The 15,736-nt window shown below is 33.5% G+C and overlaps 4 protein-coding genes across 5 annotated transcripts; 2 read left to right on the forward strand and 2 right to left on the reverse strand.

Annotated features, from left to right (window-relative positions):
• The first annotated feature begins 1,063 nt into the window (after positions 1–1,063).
• LOC8279796 (serine/threonine-protein kinase BSK5) lies at positions 1,064–5,823 on the forward strand. Its single transcript, XM_002520410.3, has 10 exons — positions 1,064–1,557; positions 1,653–1,861; positions 2,008–2,143; positions 2,364–2,497; positions 2,594–2,699; positions 2,815–2,900; positions 3,107–3,295; positions 3,730–3,894; positions 4,548–4,661; positions 5,448–5,823. Exons 1-10 carry the CDS (start codon positions 1,476–1,478, stop codon positions 5,688–5,690), a joined length of 1,464 nt encoding a protein of 487 aa, XP_002520456.1. The 5' UTR covers positions 1,064–1,475; the 3' UTR covers positions 5,691–5,823.
• A 652-nt stretch (positions 5,824–6,475) lies between these two features.
• LOC8279795 (mitochondrial import inner membrane translocase subunit TIM10) lies at positions 6,476–9,046 on the reverse strand. 2 transcript variants are annotated; one of them, XM_015720043.3, is made up of 6 exons: positions 9,002–9,046; positions 8,753–8,803; positions 8,463–8,515; positions 7,913–7,951; positions 7,720–7,789; positions 6,476–6,799 (listed from the first exon to the last, which is right to left on the reverse strand). In XM_015720043.3, the coding sequence occupies exons 2-6, from the start codon at positions 8,795–8,797 to the stop codon at positions 6,749–6,751; spliced, it is 258 nt and encodes an 85-aa protein (XP_015575529.1). In that variant the 5' UTR covers positions 8,798–8,803; positions 9,002–9,046; the 3' UTR covers positions 6,476–6,748. The 2 variants fall into 2 exon arrangements, with proteins under 2 accessions (XP_015575529.1, XP_015575528.1); XM_015720042.2 differs by having other exon boundaries at positions 8,899–9,041.
• Positions 9,047–9,117: 71 nt separating this feature from the next.
• On the forward strand, positions 9,118–10,759 carry LOC107261365 (DNA-directed RNA polymerases I and III subunit RPAC2). The gene is made up of 3 exons (XM_015720040.3): positions 9,118–9,378; positions 9,757–9,833; positions 10,488–10,759. Exons 1-3 carry the CDS (start codon positions 9,278–9,280, stop codon positions 10,661–10,663), a joined length of 354 nt encoding a protein of 117 aa, XP_015575526.1. The 5' UTR covers positions 9,118–9,277; the 3' UTR covers positions 10,664–10,759.
• A 191-nt stretch (positions 10,760–10,950) lies between these two features.
• LOC8279794 lies at positions 10,951–14,554 on the reverse strand. Its single transcript, XM_002520408.4, has 2 exons — positions 13,717–14,554; positions 10,951–11,533 (listed from the first exon to the last, which is right to left on the reverse strand). Exons 1-2 carry the CDS (start codon positions 14,097–14,099, stop codon positions 11,311–11,313), a joined length of 606 nt encoding a protein of 201 aa, XP_002520454.1. The 5' UTR covers positions 14,100–14,554; the 3' UTR covers positions 10,951–11,310.
• Positions 14,555–15,736: the final 1,182 nt, after the last annotated feature.

Genomic DNA, 15,736 nt, shown 5'->3' on the forward strand with positions numbered 1-15,736 from the left:
ATGAAGTCTAATAATAAATAATAGAGTTTGATAATTATTTTTTTAAAATCTAATTTGATTTCATCCAGAAAAAGTCATCTTTTTCTTAACAATACCTTTGTCATTTGATTCAATAGTGTTCCGTTAGATAGGAACAGATTTGATAAATACTGATAACTCTCAGATAGAGTATTCGAATGGAAAAATCCATACCCAAGACTCCAAACTTTTATTAAATAAAAAAGAAATCTATCGGAATAAAAAAACTATAGCTGTAAGTTTATTCAATTTATAAAAAGTACATATTATATAATTTTTTATTATAAATAAAAAAATAAATTAAGATTTAATTTAAATTAAAATATATGTTTTCTATAGGCTAAATCTGTGGATACAATTGATATATTTTTTTGAGTTGGACTTAAATATTTGAATGGATAAGAAATTAAAATAATTTAAATCAGGTTACATGTAAATCAAATTTAAATATAATATTTTTAATTGAAGCTCTACTAAAATAAATAAAATTATATTATTCAAAATATTATTTTTCTCATATTACCACCAATGTCTATATTTATGATAAATAATATATATATATAATTTAACGATGAAATTATTTATTAATAAAATTAAATATAAATTTATAAATAAGTCTCACATAAATGAAATAAATAATCATCTAATTCAATGTTTCATTTGTTAAATTCATATTAAGTTAATTTTTTAAGATTCACACTAAATTAGTTAATTCTATCTCTAAAAGTCTCTATTTTATTTAGCTAAGTATAATCTAATTTAATTGAAAAGTATATTTTAAATATTAGAAAAAATTTAAAACTAAAGCATAATATAAAAATATAAAATTCTGTAAATAATAATATTATACAAATTATAATATATATTAATTTTTTTAGATGGATTCAAGACAAATAAAATAAATATATCCAGATTTATTTATTAAAAGTAAGTAAATAAATTTTTTTTGCCAGTCGCCATAATTGAGAGTGGAGTTGGTAGAAATTTAGAAAACCAAAGAGAAGCTACAAAAACTGAAAACTTTAATAGAATTAAATAAAAATTGGAAAGCAGAAACGAGAGAATGATGAAGCGGTGAAAATGTAGAGAAAGTGAGTGACTGATTCTTTTGTTTGGATCCAAAAAGTTTCCTTTCTTTTTCTTTTTTCTTTTTATTACACATTCTTGCTACCCAAACAGATTATTAGCTTCACCCCTCACTCTCTACTCTCTTTTCACTAAAAAAAATCTTTTTTTTTTTTTCTTTTTTGCAAGTTTCTGTTCTCTTTCCTTAAAACCCTCTTGCACTACCCAACAAAGTGATATAAAGAAACTAAAACTAAGCACTAAAAGCATTAATCTTTAGCTTCAAAGACAGTGAACTATCAAGAAAAGTTTCAATCTTTTTTTTTTTTCTTTTTCTTTTTGTTTCTTGAGTTTTTGTTTTTGTTTTTATAAGAGATTGAATTTTTAGCCAAATGGGAGCTAGGTGCTCCAAATTATCACTCTGTTGGTGGCCATCTAATCTCAAATCAAACCTCAATGAGTCTTCTGATCTTGGTTTGTGTAAACTTACTCACATTTCAGTTTCTTGAAGAAACGGAGAATCTTTCTTTTTGATTTATTGTCTTTTGATTTGATTTCTTTACTTGCAGAGAATGGTGACTTGCTTCCTGGGTTTAAAGAGTTTAGCTTGGAACAGCTACGAGCTGCTACTTCAGGTTTTAGTACAGACCATATTGTATCAGAGCATGGTGAGAAAGCTCCCAATGTAGTTTATAAAGGCAGATTTCAAGATGATAATCGTTGGATCGCCATCAAAAGATTCAACAAGTCTGCTTGGCCTGATTCTCGCCAGTTCCTTGTTTGTCTTCTAATCTTACTTTTTCTAATAGCAGCTATGTTTGTTTGTCTTTTTTGTTTTTTTTTTTTTATATTATCTTTTTTGGGTGGATTTTGATGATTGAACGTGATTGGTATGTGGGTCATTTTTTTCTATTGTTGTTATAGGAGGAGGCTAGAGCTGTGGGGCAGTTGAGAAATGAGAGATTAGCCAATTTGATTGGCTGTTGCTGTGAAGGAGAGGAGAGATTATTGGTAGCTGAGTTTATGCCTAATGAGACCCTATCTAAGCATCTTTTCCATTGTAAGGTTTTATTTTACTGGTAATTTATTTCATCTAATACATTTGAGAATATTGGTTATGCTTACTGTTTGTTTTCCTTTTAGATTTTTGAGCCAGCTGTTTTAAAGAGACCAAATTAAATGCAGATTTTTGGCTTATTCTCTTAAGTTATAGGTTTTGTTTTTCTGGGTTTTAAAGCATAACTTGGGATGCTGAAGTGCTGTGATTTAAATTGGTTTAGGGGAGAACCAGCCCATGAAGTGGGCAATGAGATTGAGAGTGGCTCTCTTTCTGGCTCAAGCTCTGGAATACTGTAGCAGTAAAGGAAGGGCCTTGTATCATGACCTTAATGCATATAGAATTTTGTTTGACCAGGTACTTTCTTCATTTTACAGCTCATGAGCTCTATGTTTGTCTTAAAGTTGGCAACCTTTTGTGAGCTACTCCTTATATTGAGGTACCACTTGTCAGGACGGCAATCCAAGGCTCTCCTGCTTTGGCCTGATGAAGAATAGCAGAGATGGCAAGAGCTATAGTACAAACTTGGCTTTCACCCCTCCTGAGTACCTGAGAACTGGTAATAGCTGCAGCTAATTGCTTTCTTCATTTTGCTTTGTATAACTAGATGCTTAATTCCAATAGTTGTTACCTGTATTATTGCTTAACTAAGCTCAGACATGTTCATATCACAGGAAGAGTCATACCAGAAAGTGTGGTTTACAGCTTTGGCACACTATTGCTTGATCTTCTCAGTGGCAAGCACATACCTCCAAGCCATGTAATCTATTTCTCCTTGGACTGCTCCTTATTTTAGGTGGAATCTGATGAAGATTTCTCTATGCGTTGATAACATCCTTTTAGCAAAATAACAAAAAAAAGTTTCAATTTTGGATATGTTTGAATTATAGGCAGCATTGCTTAAGGAAAGAGTTGTCACTTTAAAAACTTTGAAGCTTAATGCTACATGTTCTGTTGCTTTTGCAGGCAATTGATCTGATACGTGGAAAGAACTTTTTGATGCTGATGGACTCGTGTTTGGAGGGTCATTTTTCAAATGATGATGGAACTGAATTAGTGCGATTAGCTTCACGCTGTTTACAGCATGAACCCCGTGAGAGGCCAAATGCAAAGACCCTTGTCACTGCTCTTACTCATCTTCAGAAAGAAACAGAGGTATTCCATGCTTCTTTCATGTTATTATATTAACAACTGCTCAAAAGTTTTTCTAGTTGAAGGCTGTACTTTTTTAATTAGTAAATTTAGTTTATTGCTACTACGCATAAAGTCAAGTTCTGTGTGTTTGAGCTCAATTTGATCACGTCTGTCTGATGGCTCTTGTTTAATTCAAGTCAAATTCATGCTATTTAAACAAATTAATAATTTATGTAAGCTTAGCTTTCAAACAATTAAGACCAGAATTAGAATTCATGGAATCTCAAGCTCATGCTCAGCTCAATTCTTTTAAGGTGCAAGCTTGAGTCAGCCTTACAGTCTTACTGCTAATCATAAGAGCTGATCATTTATGTTTTGAAGGATTGGTATTCATTGATGCAGCTAATTAAAACCCATAAACATATTATTTCATTCAGTTAACCGATCTTTAACAGGTTCCGTCCTATGCTTTGATGGGGATTCCACATGGAGCTGCATCCCCAAAGCCAACAGTGTCATTGACACCTCTAGGTGAAGCTTGTTCAAGAATGGATCTTACTGCAATACATGAGATTCTGCAGAAGGTGGGATATAAAGATGATGAGGGGATTGCAAATGAGGTTAGTAATGTTTGACATCAGATTCCATCTTTTCTTTTGCTCATGCTGAAAATCCAAGTAACATCTTTAATTTCTGTAGGTTTAAGGTTTCTGAGTTCTGATAGTCTAATATCGTACTATATCATCAATTAGCATTTAACAAGCATATTAATATACAATTTTCTTTTATTTCCTATCACTTCCTAGTCATTAGTCGCCCGAGTCTAAACAGTTTTCATTGTGTCACTCCAAGATTCATGCATGCAAATGAGTGTACTTCTCTTGTTACCTGTCCCTGACTTTGAATAAGTTCAAATCACGGAATTCTGCTCTAGTTGAATCGTGGTTTATGTTTCATTTCTAAATTGCTAGATATTAGGGTCTATAGTTGCACGCATAACCTATCATACCCTTTTTATACTATTTACTCTTTTTCCTCTCAAACAAGCAAGCCTTCTCATAGAAGTACTTTCTCAGGGATGGTTCTCTGTCAAAAGCAGACAATTTTTGTCTCCCATGCTGAAAAATTCATAGTTCACACTGATAGTAGAAAATGAAAGTACTGAGATGACTTGCATCAATTATAAGCAACTTTTTCACAGCAAAGTTCAACTTTTTTTGTTATTCTTCACCTGTTATGCGCAGAACATTATTGAATTTCTTTTGTTTTGCAGCTTTCCTTCCAAATGTGGACAGATCAAATACAGGAAACACTCAATTGTAAGAAACGTGGAGATGCTGCTTTTAGAACTAAAGACTTTGCTACAGCCATTGATTGTTACACACAGGTAAGATATTTTGATGACAGTTTACTTCATTATCTTCTCCATTAAAGGCTATGCCATCCTATCTAAGTGAAATGATTACAGTGACATTGTGACAGATTGGTGATGCTGCTTTTATGCTTCTATGGTATGGCAGAGAGACATATGTCCTAGAACACAAAAATAGGCAATTTACCATAGGGTAGTTGGTAGACCTGGCCAACGGTTCAATCCGGACTAGAACCTGTAGTTTCAGGCCAGCTCCAGTTCTTCCTGGGTATGAACTGTAACCGGCCAGGTCATAGACGGTATAGTTCATAGGTTGAGCATTTTCAGCCAGGTTCATATCTGGTTTTGATTCCGGTTCAATCCTAGTTCAATTAAATTACAAATCTGAAAAATAAAATTAAGCCTAATATTTTTCTTAGAAAATAAACATGTTAATATATTTGGCCTTCCAGCAAGTTGGCCATTTTTCTTTTCCTGCTTTGAACCATCCTGGATGACCGGTTCTGGTTCCAGGCTGGTTAAGGTTGTCTCTCCACAGCCTGTTCGATGAACTGGAAGCGTTGACCATTATCTGGGCTGAGCCATTACCAGGCCCATGGCCAGGCCTAGTAGTTAATGAGTTGTAAAAACAGCAATTTCTCTGTTTTGTGAGAAAAGACATGCCCCACACTATTATTTATCCCAAAAGAATCTGCTGTTTGTGTCCTAATTCCATGTTCCTATCAGAATTTGCCGCATTAAAAATTGAAGCTATTACCTGGTTAATTAACAGTGTGATATTGTTCTATTGTTTTTGTGTAGTTTATTGATGTTGGGACCATGGTATCACCGACTGTATTTGCCAGACGCTGCTTGTGCTACTTGATAAGTGACATGCCACAAGAAGCCCTTGGAGATGCCATGCAAGCTCAAGCAGTATCTCCTGAGTGGCCCACTGCCTTCTATCTCCAAGCTGCGGCACTCTTCAGCCTCGGGATGGACAGTGATGCACAGGAAACTCTGAAAGATGGCACAACCTTGGAAGCCCAAAAACATAGAAACTGAAGTCTGAAAGTGTATAGTTATTAAAAAAAAGAAAAAGAAAAAGAAACAAAATTCTTTATCCATTTAAAAAACTCCTTGTATCCCATCTTTGCTTATTTATTTGGCATTTTGAGTTTCTGCAGCACCAGAGCTATATTTATGTGTTTTGATGTGTTTCTATTCATCATCTTGATCCAAATTTTGGCTTAAAGATAGACAGTGACAATTCATTTAGGGACTTTAGACTATCCTTCATATTTAGCAGTAACTCTGGTTGAATTTTTTTAACCCAATTCTGTGTTCTAACTGAGAAGACTGAAAGGTTGTTTCACTTGTTGACATTGAGACAGGTGCATATGAAGATTATCCAAGAATCCTGCTGTTATGTCCTCTTGTTATCTCAGTTTTTATTGTGTTATTTTATTTTATTTTTTGAGTTTTGAAATTGCTTTTGTAAAAAATAGTTAATGCTTTTTTCAAAAATATATTTGAGAAAAAAAGCTTATAAAAGAGTTAAAATAATTTAAATATTAAATTAAAAAAATTCTAAACCTAAACCTAATTTTTCAACACCCAACAACAAAAGTAGCTTATAAAAGGTCAAAAATAATAATCTATCTACCAACACCCAAGAACAATTTCAAACAGACTAGCATAGTCTTGAAATGTCAAACTTGTACATTCACTTAATATGCAAAATCTGATATGCAAAATTCTTTTTAATACTTTATAGTAGTCACTAACATACATGTCAAGGTAACATTAAAAAAAGGAGAATGTTAGAACAACCATTAATATCTATGGCATATGTTGTTCTTGCAAGTAATAAGTGACTTGCAGAAATAGATTTGATAAATAATATGATTCAATGTAATACACCTATAAGAAAAATTACTCATCACTGGGATCAAATTTTTATTAAAGCTGTTCACTAATTTGAAGTAAAACCAAATCACCTCACTGATTAAAGATGAATAAAGTAATCTAACCAAGTGAAAGGTTTCAGTCTCCTTCCCCTCCCTGCTTAACAGCAGATTTTCATATAGAGCAAAAATTCTAAATTACAGCCAGTCTGGACTTTACATTGGACGCTGACCAGCACTGAGCATCTGGCCGATTATTCCGTTCACCTGGAATAACAAATAGAGCTTTCATCATCCAATCATAATAATCATGGCCTTTCACATATATTAGCAGGCTTAGCAATTCAATGTGCAAAAGGATGATAGTATCATTCTAGCCATAGTTTCAGAAATAAATACAGAACAGCGAAAAGAACTGAGAACTCAAAGCCACTACATAACATTATGCAGGATCAGGAAAAGAGCTGTATTCAGAACAATGAAAAAGCCAACATCAGTGGTAAGCACGTATCTAGATTCATTCTAGCCATGGAGCTAAATGTTGAAAACACAGGCTCGCAAGATTTGAGTAGGAAAGGCATGAAAGGAGAAAATAAATGGGTGCAACTTAATATAAGTTAGCATTTAGCACCATCATCGCTTATTATGTACAACTAAAAGAACTAAGAAAATTTTCATATCAAATAAAGATTTTAGTTCATTCTTGTTAACACTAACCCTAAAATTCAGCTTTTTGGGACAAAGATTTTTCAAGTAACTTAATCTTGACGAGCAAAATAAATTGAGTAGAGCTCAAGTTTGAGTAGTTCAAATGGCAAGTGAGCCAAATCACAGCATTACAATACTGGACTCAAGAAGCTTCAGAAGCTAATTGAGTATTTTGCTTTTACTTCTATTTTGTTTTTTTAAATAAGAATTGATTATACTTACCAAGTTACCATTCAGTATAAAAGAGAATTCTTCACCAACTAAGCTTTCCCACATATATTCAATGTTGTATTTGAGACAAATCAAAAAATCCATTTAAGTGACTAATCGTGACGAGATCAAGTTTGACTATGAAACTAAGACTTGAACTTTGATCTTTTAAACTCAACTTGTGTCATAGTAATGCATTGTATCATTTGACTAGGTTCAAAAAGAGCTCTACTGTAAATGAAATCCATTAGTGAAAGAAAGGTTTTTACCAGGAAATATTTTGAAACGCAGCGGTCAATGCAACTATTTTCACCCATATTTAGCTCAGGTTCCTTGTACCTGAAAACAGGAAGTATATAAACCTTTGTAGAAGAAAGACTTTAACAAAATAAAATTGCACTGCAGCACTTCCACAAGGAACTCTAGGAACTGAAGAAAATAAAAGAGCAAAAATTATCTTACCTCTTGTCAACACACTTGTTGAAACATGTCATAGCAAGCCTGATAAGCCAAAACAAAAGTTGGAACAAATGGAAAAAATGTTGAAAACTTGGGACTATAAATACTATCCAAAAATTTGAGTAAACTAACATGACAATAATTTATCAAATTATGGAATTATAATCCATATTTTAAACCATTGAAGGCCCAAAGACATTGCCAATGTACAAAGGGAGTATAATCTTCTATTATCAAGAAATGACCTCCACAATCAATTAATTATCAACCCAAAGCCCTCAGGAAATTATATAAGACAAATTGCAAAAAACACACCATCTATCTCCTTTACTAGGATAAATAAATTCTGCAAGGAAGCAGGTACTATCTGCTTTTTAAGTAGTAAACTCCTTAAGTTTTCCATATAAAGTTCATTTGCAAAAGAGAAGCACACAAATTTAAAGCATATTAGCTCGTATATGTACAATCAATCACATAGTTCATCAAGCACACTCAATAAATCAACAAAGATAATCACAACAGTGTGTGCCATTTATAATCACACAGAGACTACCTGTTAAACAGCTCTACCTTATACTCCATCTCCATTCCTAGCATGCCCAAAACCTACACCACCATAAAAAATCAAACCTTTAATCAAACCACATTAAAAGCATCCACTTAAAAGCAATACTGTTTCTAAGTAATCTGTAAGATAAATTGAATAATGAACAATATTCAATGACTAAAGTACCCATCACCCACAATTAACTAAACCCAGTACTCCAATGAGATGCTATTCGAGTTCAGTCTTCATAATACCGTGATAAAGAAACCCAAAATTGGTGAAGAAGAAATACCCACCTGCTCTTTGTCCAAACCTGCTGGTATTTCATTATTAGCAGCCATTAGACCCTGAAAAAAAAAAACAATACCCAATCAATGAAATCTATCGAATGAAGCATTTTTACAATCAGAGGAGCAATAATAGCCAAAGAATTAAATCTCACTGGTGAGATATCAACTCAAGTGACGCCTTTAATTCGATAAAGATTGTCTTGAATTCTAGTAAACTTCAATAAAGAGGCACGAATTAGGGTTTTAGGAGGGTACCTAATGTCTCCGATGTAAAATAAGAGACAAAGAAAAAGGTGCTACCTTTAAAAGTGACCTGCTGGTTACTTCAAACCTTAAAAAGGGCCAATCATAAAAGGCCACCTAAGCAACATAACTATTTTTGGGTTAAAACAATGACAGAGACATTTCTACCCCACTTAAATAAATCAAACTAAACCCATGACATATCCTATTGTGAATTAGGGTTTTTTAGGGGTTTACTTCTCTTTCATCTCAAATAAATTTTGTTAATTTGCAGAGTAACTAGAAGCAATGGAGCATGGTTCCTTAGAGGACCCAAGTCAGGCAACATTCTCTTTTGTTGATGAAGATCACACTCTTGCAAACTCTGTTAGATTCACCTTGAATCAAGAGTCAGTTACTCAAATCTTTTTGCTCAGAAATTCATGCTTTCGTCTTTATTTTAAAAAATATTAGGTGATTAGTTTGTTATTTGAACTGGGTTCTTAAAATTCTTCTGTTGCTGTAAATGATGTGGTTGCACTGGGATTTTTGTTGATTCTTCAATTCGGTTACTACCCAATTAAGAAATTACATTAGAATCCATCATGTTATGGCTTGTGGCAGGGCATTAGTAGAATTGAGCAAACTAAAGTAAACCCAAGTATCCATTCATTGCATTTGCTTCGTGCCATCAGTGGCTTTCGCATTTTGTTTCGATTTGATTGTCAAGTTGCCTGTAAAGAATTTGTTTATCAATATGCTAAGCACATTATGATGTTATTTTGCAGCCCAAGGGTATCATTCTGTGGATACAGCATTCCTCATCCCTCAGATGCTAGAGTTAATATTAGAGTCCAAACAACAGGTAACATATATCCACCATTGATACTTAAAAAAGCTTAGCCTCAAGCCAATTTGTAAACCTTTGTTAAGATGATGATTAGTGATTGATTACCACTGATTCCTCTATTCTCGTGAGTTGATAAACATTGATCAAAACTAAGATTAGCAGGTTTCAAACCTTATAAATCGATGCTGGCTTGGTATGGATCAGAAGAAACATGGTTTGGTCCATGATGAGCACTATATGTTTGATTATACTCTCTGTTTTCTCTTTGTTATATATTTACACGAGCATCAGAGAGTCTTGCTATCAGATTGATATGGGTTAACTGTTTCTGGATTTTTGCATATATTTATCATTTGCAATGTGCAACCCTATTTATATGCTATATGCATTTTGTCCCTGGACTTTGCTAAGATGTAAAGAATTGTCTTCTTTTTTCTTTTTTCTTTTCTTTGTGTTTTGGTGAATTTTGGTGCTTATCTTTGTATATCACCTATGTTGTTAAGGCTCCAATCCGTCCATCTTTAGAATCTTCAAGTGACACAGTGTTACAGTATGAGATTTTCAGGTTGCTAATGTCCTAATGTTCCATGTGAATCCTCATTAAAACGTTAAGCTTCTAATAAAATCTTCTCTGTTTTGGGTTTCAATTACATGGACTGAATTTTTCAGGTGATCCAGCAAGGGAGGTACTGAAAGATGGATGCCAGAATTTGATGTTCATGTGCGAGCATGTTAGGAGCACATTCGACAAGGCTGTTAGCGATTATAAAGCAAACAATCCTGTAGAAATGGATTATAAAACAAACAATCCCAATGAAATGGAAACAAGCAGTGACGGAAATTGACATATCCTTGTTATTGTCTTGGAATATATGATCACTTGCAGGTGCAATTGAACTATTACATTGTATTTGGCTCCATTCTATCATCGTGATTTATTATGCTCGGTGTTGCTGCTTTTATCCTACTCTATCAACAAGTATCTTTCCCTTTTCCCTTGTTGAAGTGAAATATCTGAGACTGCAAAAAATCAAATGCCTTAAATCCGAGCCAGTTGGCTCCAAAATCTGCCCTGAAAGTGCGAGAACCTGTGGTTACTAAATGTCTGCCGAAAGCGATTCCATAAACCCAGTTAAAATTTTAACTTCTTTCCTTTCCAAGGTAGGGAAATCAAACAGTTTTAGTATAGAGAAACCAGAATTTACACATGACATGCGAGAGAACATGCATAAGCTTTTACACGCTATCTCTAGTAAGGAGCTTTTACAGGTACACATGATAACATGAAAATGTGGCACAGACATGTAAGGATAGTTGAGGTATGTAGGAATAAAGCACCAAAACAACCATTGACAGAATTAGAGCCACATCTTATCTTCTCAAGCAACTTTCTCTCTTGATTGATAACTATAGATAGGAAGGAATAAGGCACCCACTTGACAGAATTGGACTGGCACTTTATCCCTCATCCACTTTCTCTTGGGTCCATAACTCATGAGAGTACTTTAAAATGGAAGAGCCAGGAAATGACGAATGCAAAGACCATACATGCAAGCAAGAAATTCATAACACGACGGCTATGCCAGAATGTTCTAGCTTCGACCATGATTACAGGTGCTGCTGGTGCTGTCGTAGCTGCTACAGAAACACTGCGTGCCTCATTTGCCTGTTTACCAGCAACACTGAGAGCAGTGGTACCACAGATCTCACATATCCTGCAAATATATCCCAGAAAGAAAAAGAGTCAATACATAAGAAATAAGGATATATAAATTTCAAAATTTCAAAAGAAGGAAACTGAATCAGTAGCATATATATATAAAACAAAATAAAGTTTGAACCTTAAGGCTAAGCAGCAAATTCTAAATTTGCTTCAACATGTAAAATGTACGAGTTAAATCTACCAAAGGTTGCTGATAGTCTTCAGAATGAACATAGAAAATGGTAAGCAGCTTCTTTGGGTAACTCGTACATAATGGAATGACAAAGAAAATGGACATGTATTAGGTGGCTTTTTTTATCGCTTAATAGCTTTTTCATCTATAAATCAAATTTACCTCCTGAAACAAAAAGATGGAAAGAAAAAGCCCCTCTAATCGGTTTGTTGTACGCATGGGATACTAACAAAACCATCTTTCATCTTGTTAAGAAACATGATTTTTCTCCTGATCTTTAACTTTGCTGAATGATCTAGCATTCACAAATTGACACCAATTCTTAAATGTTAAATTCATACACGCTGACACCTTACACAATTACTTAAATCAATGACATGGATGAACCCGGAGGCACTGCACGTAAAAAAGAATAAAAGAAGCGCCAGAAAAAGATATACATAGGTTGATTATGAGTTACACCTATACCAACAAGAAGTCGGAATAAAAACACAATGTGCAGTATAAGTTATAACTGCAGGCTTCAAATTCTCAAGGAAAGAAATGGATCAATATATTAAAGCGACAATATGAAATGAAAGATACCATAAAGTGGCTCCTCAGCATCCCTTTGTTCCTTTAGATGAAAGTATCTCCCCATAAAAGTGGGTTCCCTAGTTGTGTTCTATGCAGTAATGTACAATTAATCATACAGCAGGATTTCGTATCACATAAAGAGCTTATGTTTTGAAGAAATCTTTCACTGTTCTATAATTAAAAGCCTTTTACCTGTTTCCTACTTGTAAGAACTACTGCAGATTATTTGTTAAAATATGAGGAGATACAGGATAGTTCTGTGCCTAAGATCGTTAGTAATTTATCTCAAGGAATTCACTATTAACAATTACCTTAACTTGTAACAAGGAACATAATAATTAAAGGGTGATAGATCCATGAAGCAAGGACCACTGATCACAGGATTTAACTATCACAGACAAGCAAATGTTGTTTGATTAATGTATGTAATATAAAGACAATAAACTGAAGAAGACATACACTTGCAGACATCCATGGTTGCAGAATTTCAGAAGTAGATTAAATTTGCATGCAAGCAAACAAGCACATGTCCACTTAACAGGGTCAATGGTAACATAGAGACAAGTTTAGGTAATGGACCCCACGCCCCTGGACTTATTCAAAGATCATAAAACTTAACTGCGAAATACCTTCCAAGTTATTCTTGACGAGAAAAATCTCTCTATAATTTAAGGCATGGTGGTGACCACCAGAATTGCCATTTCTAATTTGCTTTTCAACAGGACAGTCCTGTCACTGTACTCAGCTAGCTTGCAAAGAGGCAAATGAATAAATACAACTATGCCACCAGATGACAGGAACAAGAGCTAACAGTAGACATTAAGTACACAAGAATGTTAATGACAAGCGGATGTATAGACTTTGTTCAAGCTACATTTGGAAACTTGAATCAGCTTACACCATTATTTCAATCCACAAGATTAGAACAAGTGGATATATATTGGCCAACTTAAGTACCACTACTTTTAGGCTGTAGCTTGGAGCTCCAATTTATTACGAGCAAACGGATGTAAAAAAAGGGTTAGAAGTAATTATCCAAAGAGAATAATGTTTAGGGAAAAGCAAGCTAAATTTTTGTAGTATTCACATTTAGCGGAGGTTTTTCCTATGATTAACTTGAGTTTGGCAGAGTACAAAGAACACATAAGTGGAAAAAGTGTACTCTTAACAGCACGAATCAGACAAAAATAATCAAGCAAAATCCCATGATTCCATTTCAAGACTCAAAACACTTCGAGTCACCTAAATGCTGGATCCAACTAATTGGTATAAAAAATACCTCAAACACCAAAAACCAATAAATGGGTAGCTAAAATTCTTAGCTAACAAACAGAAGAAATCACAAAAACCATCAGCTAAATACACAAATCCAGTGAAAATGCACGCTAATGCAACGCAATAATATAAAAGTTGAAATCTTTACTTACGTATCACCCTTGATCTTGAACCAAGTCTCTGCACACTTCTTATGAGCAGCACCTAAATCACCTTTACAAGAACACCCTAACTCAGTAGCCACACCATTCTCTTGCGCATAACTCTCCAAACCCAAATGGCAAATTCTACAGTCTCTCTCAGTCTTGTTATCACCACCAGCACTACTGCCCAAATGCACCTTATCTTCCAAAACACCAATTTCTAAATCAATCTGTGACAAGCAATCTGACCCTGAAGAATCCCGGTGGGCCCCAATCTCACCGGAGAGTGACATGTCATTGTCACTGCTACTACTACTACTACTACGGCTTAAATGATGGTGGTGGTGGTGCTGGTCTGTGCTAAAATGAGCAGTAGTGTGTAAAGTTGCCATTTTTTTTCCAGATACCCAGATGGAGATAAACTGATGAAACAAGGCTAGAAGTTTGAGTTTGAACTGGGTTTTAAGGCCCTTGTTTCAATTTGAAAGAGAATTATAAGAAACATACACAAACACAGAGACAGGCTATGGAGTTATGGAGAGAGAGAGAGAGAGAGAGAGAGAGAGAGAGAGTAGGCAGTGGTGGTGATGGTGTTTGGTGTTTCTTTAATCTAAAAAAGCTCATTAAAAAATGGGTATATACTAAAATTTTCTTTCCTGTGTCTGAGTTTCTTCTGTATCTGTAATTCAATATCTTTGTGTCAGTTTTGGACAGTGTTGGTGAAAAGGAAACGCAAGGAAACTGCAGCTGTTGTGTTGTTGTGTGTGTTGGTGCAGAGCAGAATAATTGTGCTCCCACTGTTTCCCTTTGAAACTCAGGTTTCCTATCTTTTCTAAAAGAAAAAAGAAAAATAAAAATCCAAGCTTTTCTGTAGACCCACAAAAAATTGAATTTCTTTCAGTTTTACAAAATAAAACCAGAAGTCCTTTTTTTTTTTTTTTTTGCTTTTTATTACAAAAACAATTAGGTTTGGATTAATCTCATACTTCTTTATTGAAGATAATGGTGTTGATATCAATTTTATATGTAATTCATTTTTTTAATTTAATTTCAAAGATGTATTCTATATTTTTTATAATTCAAAAATTAATTGTCATTACTTTTATTTCATAGTTTATCATTTAACACTTTATGGTTGTGTTAAAGAAAAGCTCATTTGAGCTTGTACTACGAGGTTAATTTTATAAATAAACTAAATTCTAGTTAAACAAAACTCCAATTGTTAAGTTTGTGAGCTAGCTTGTAAATTTAATTTAATTTGTAATTTAATAATTTGATATTGTTATCTATTTAAACTTATTTATTATAATGAATTTATAATTTCAGTAAACATGTCATTTATTTTTATAATATTTATTTACTTCTTAAGATATAAATAAATAATTATCTATCCATATGGCAACTATCTATCGGTTTACTATACTGCAAAAAAATTTATTTTTATAGGGGATATATCTTAATATATATAAAATCTTTTCATTTGAAAAGTCAAAAATAATAATTGTATCCAAAATGGTTTTTTACTGTTTTCCTTTTGTCAATGATGGTGTTCACTTGCCATTTGTGGTTGGGGAGTTGCAATGTGATCCATGTCCTATTCCTAGCTTTCTGGCCTAGAATTGGAGACAAAAGAACAAGTTTCAATTTTTTGCCTTGTACAAAAGGATAATATAAATTAATTGACTTTTGGCATGGGTAAAAATAGGTATAGTTACAACAACACCCTTTTAAGCTTCTTTTGCATTTTGAGACATAGGATTACATTAAAATAAATAAATAAATAAAAAGGCTAGTTATAACATGACCCATGATCACTATTCTTTCTTTCTTTTTGTTTCTTGCCATGAACATACCTAGTATGATATGGTGAAGTACATCATTTTAAAAGTTTCAATTTTTCATTTTTGAGACATTGGATTAGATTAGGTGTTCTTGGGTCATACATGCCTAGAATGATATCATTACATCTTTTGTCTTTTTTTTTTATTATTATTATTGAGGTTTGAATACTTTTTAATCCTGAATTTGG

This window comes from Ricinus communis, chromosome 1, assembly GCF_019578655.1.
Source record: "Ricinus communis isolate WT05 ecotype wild-type chromosome 1, ASM1957865v1, whole genome shotgun sequence".
In the NCBI taxonomy this organism is placed as follows: domain Eukaryota; kingdom Viridiplantae; phylum Streptophyta; class Magnoliopsida; order Malpighiales; family Euphorbiaceae; genus Ricinus; species Ricinus communis.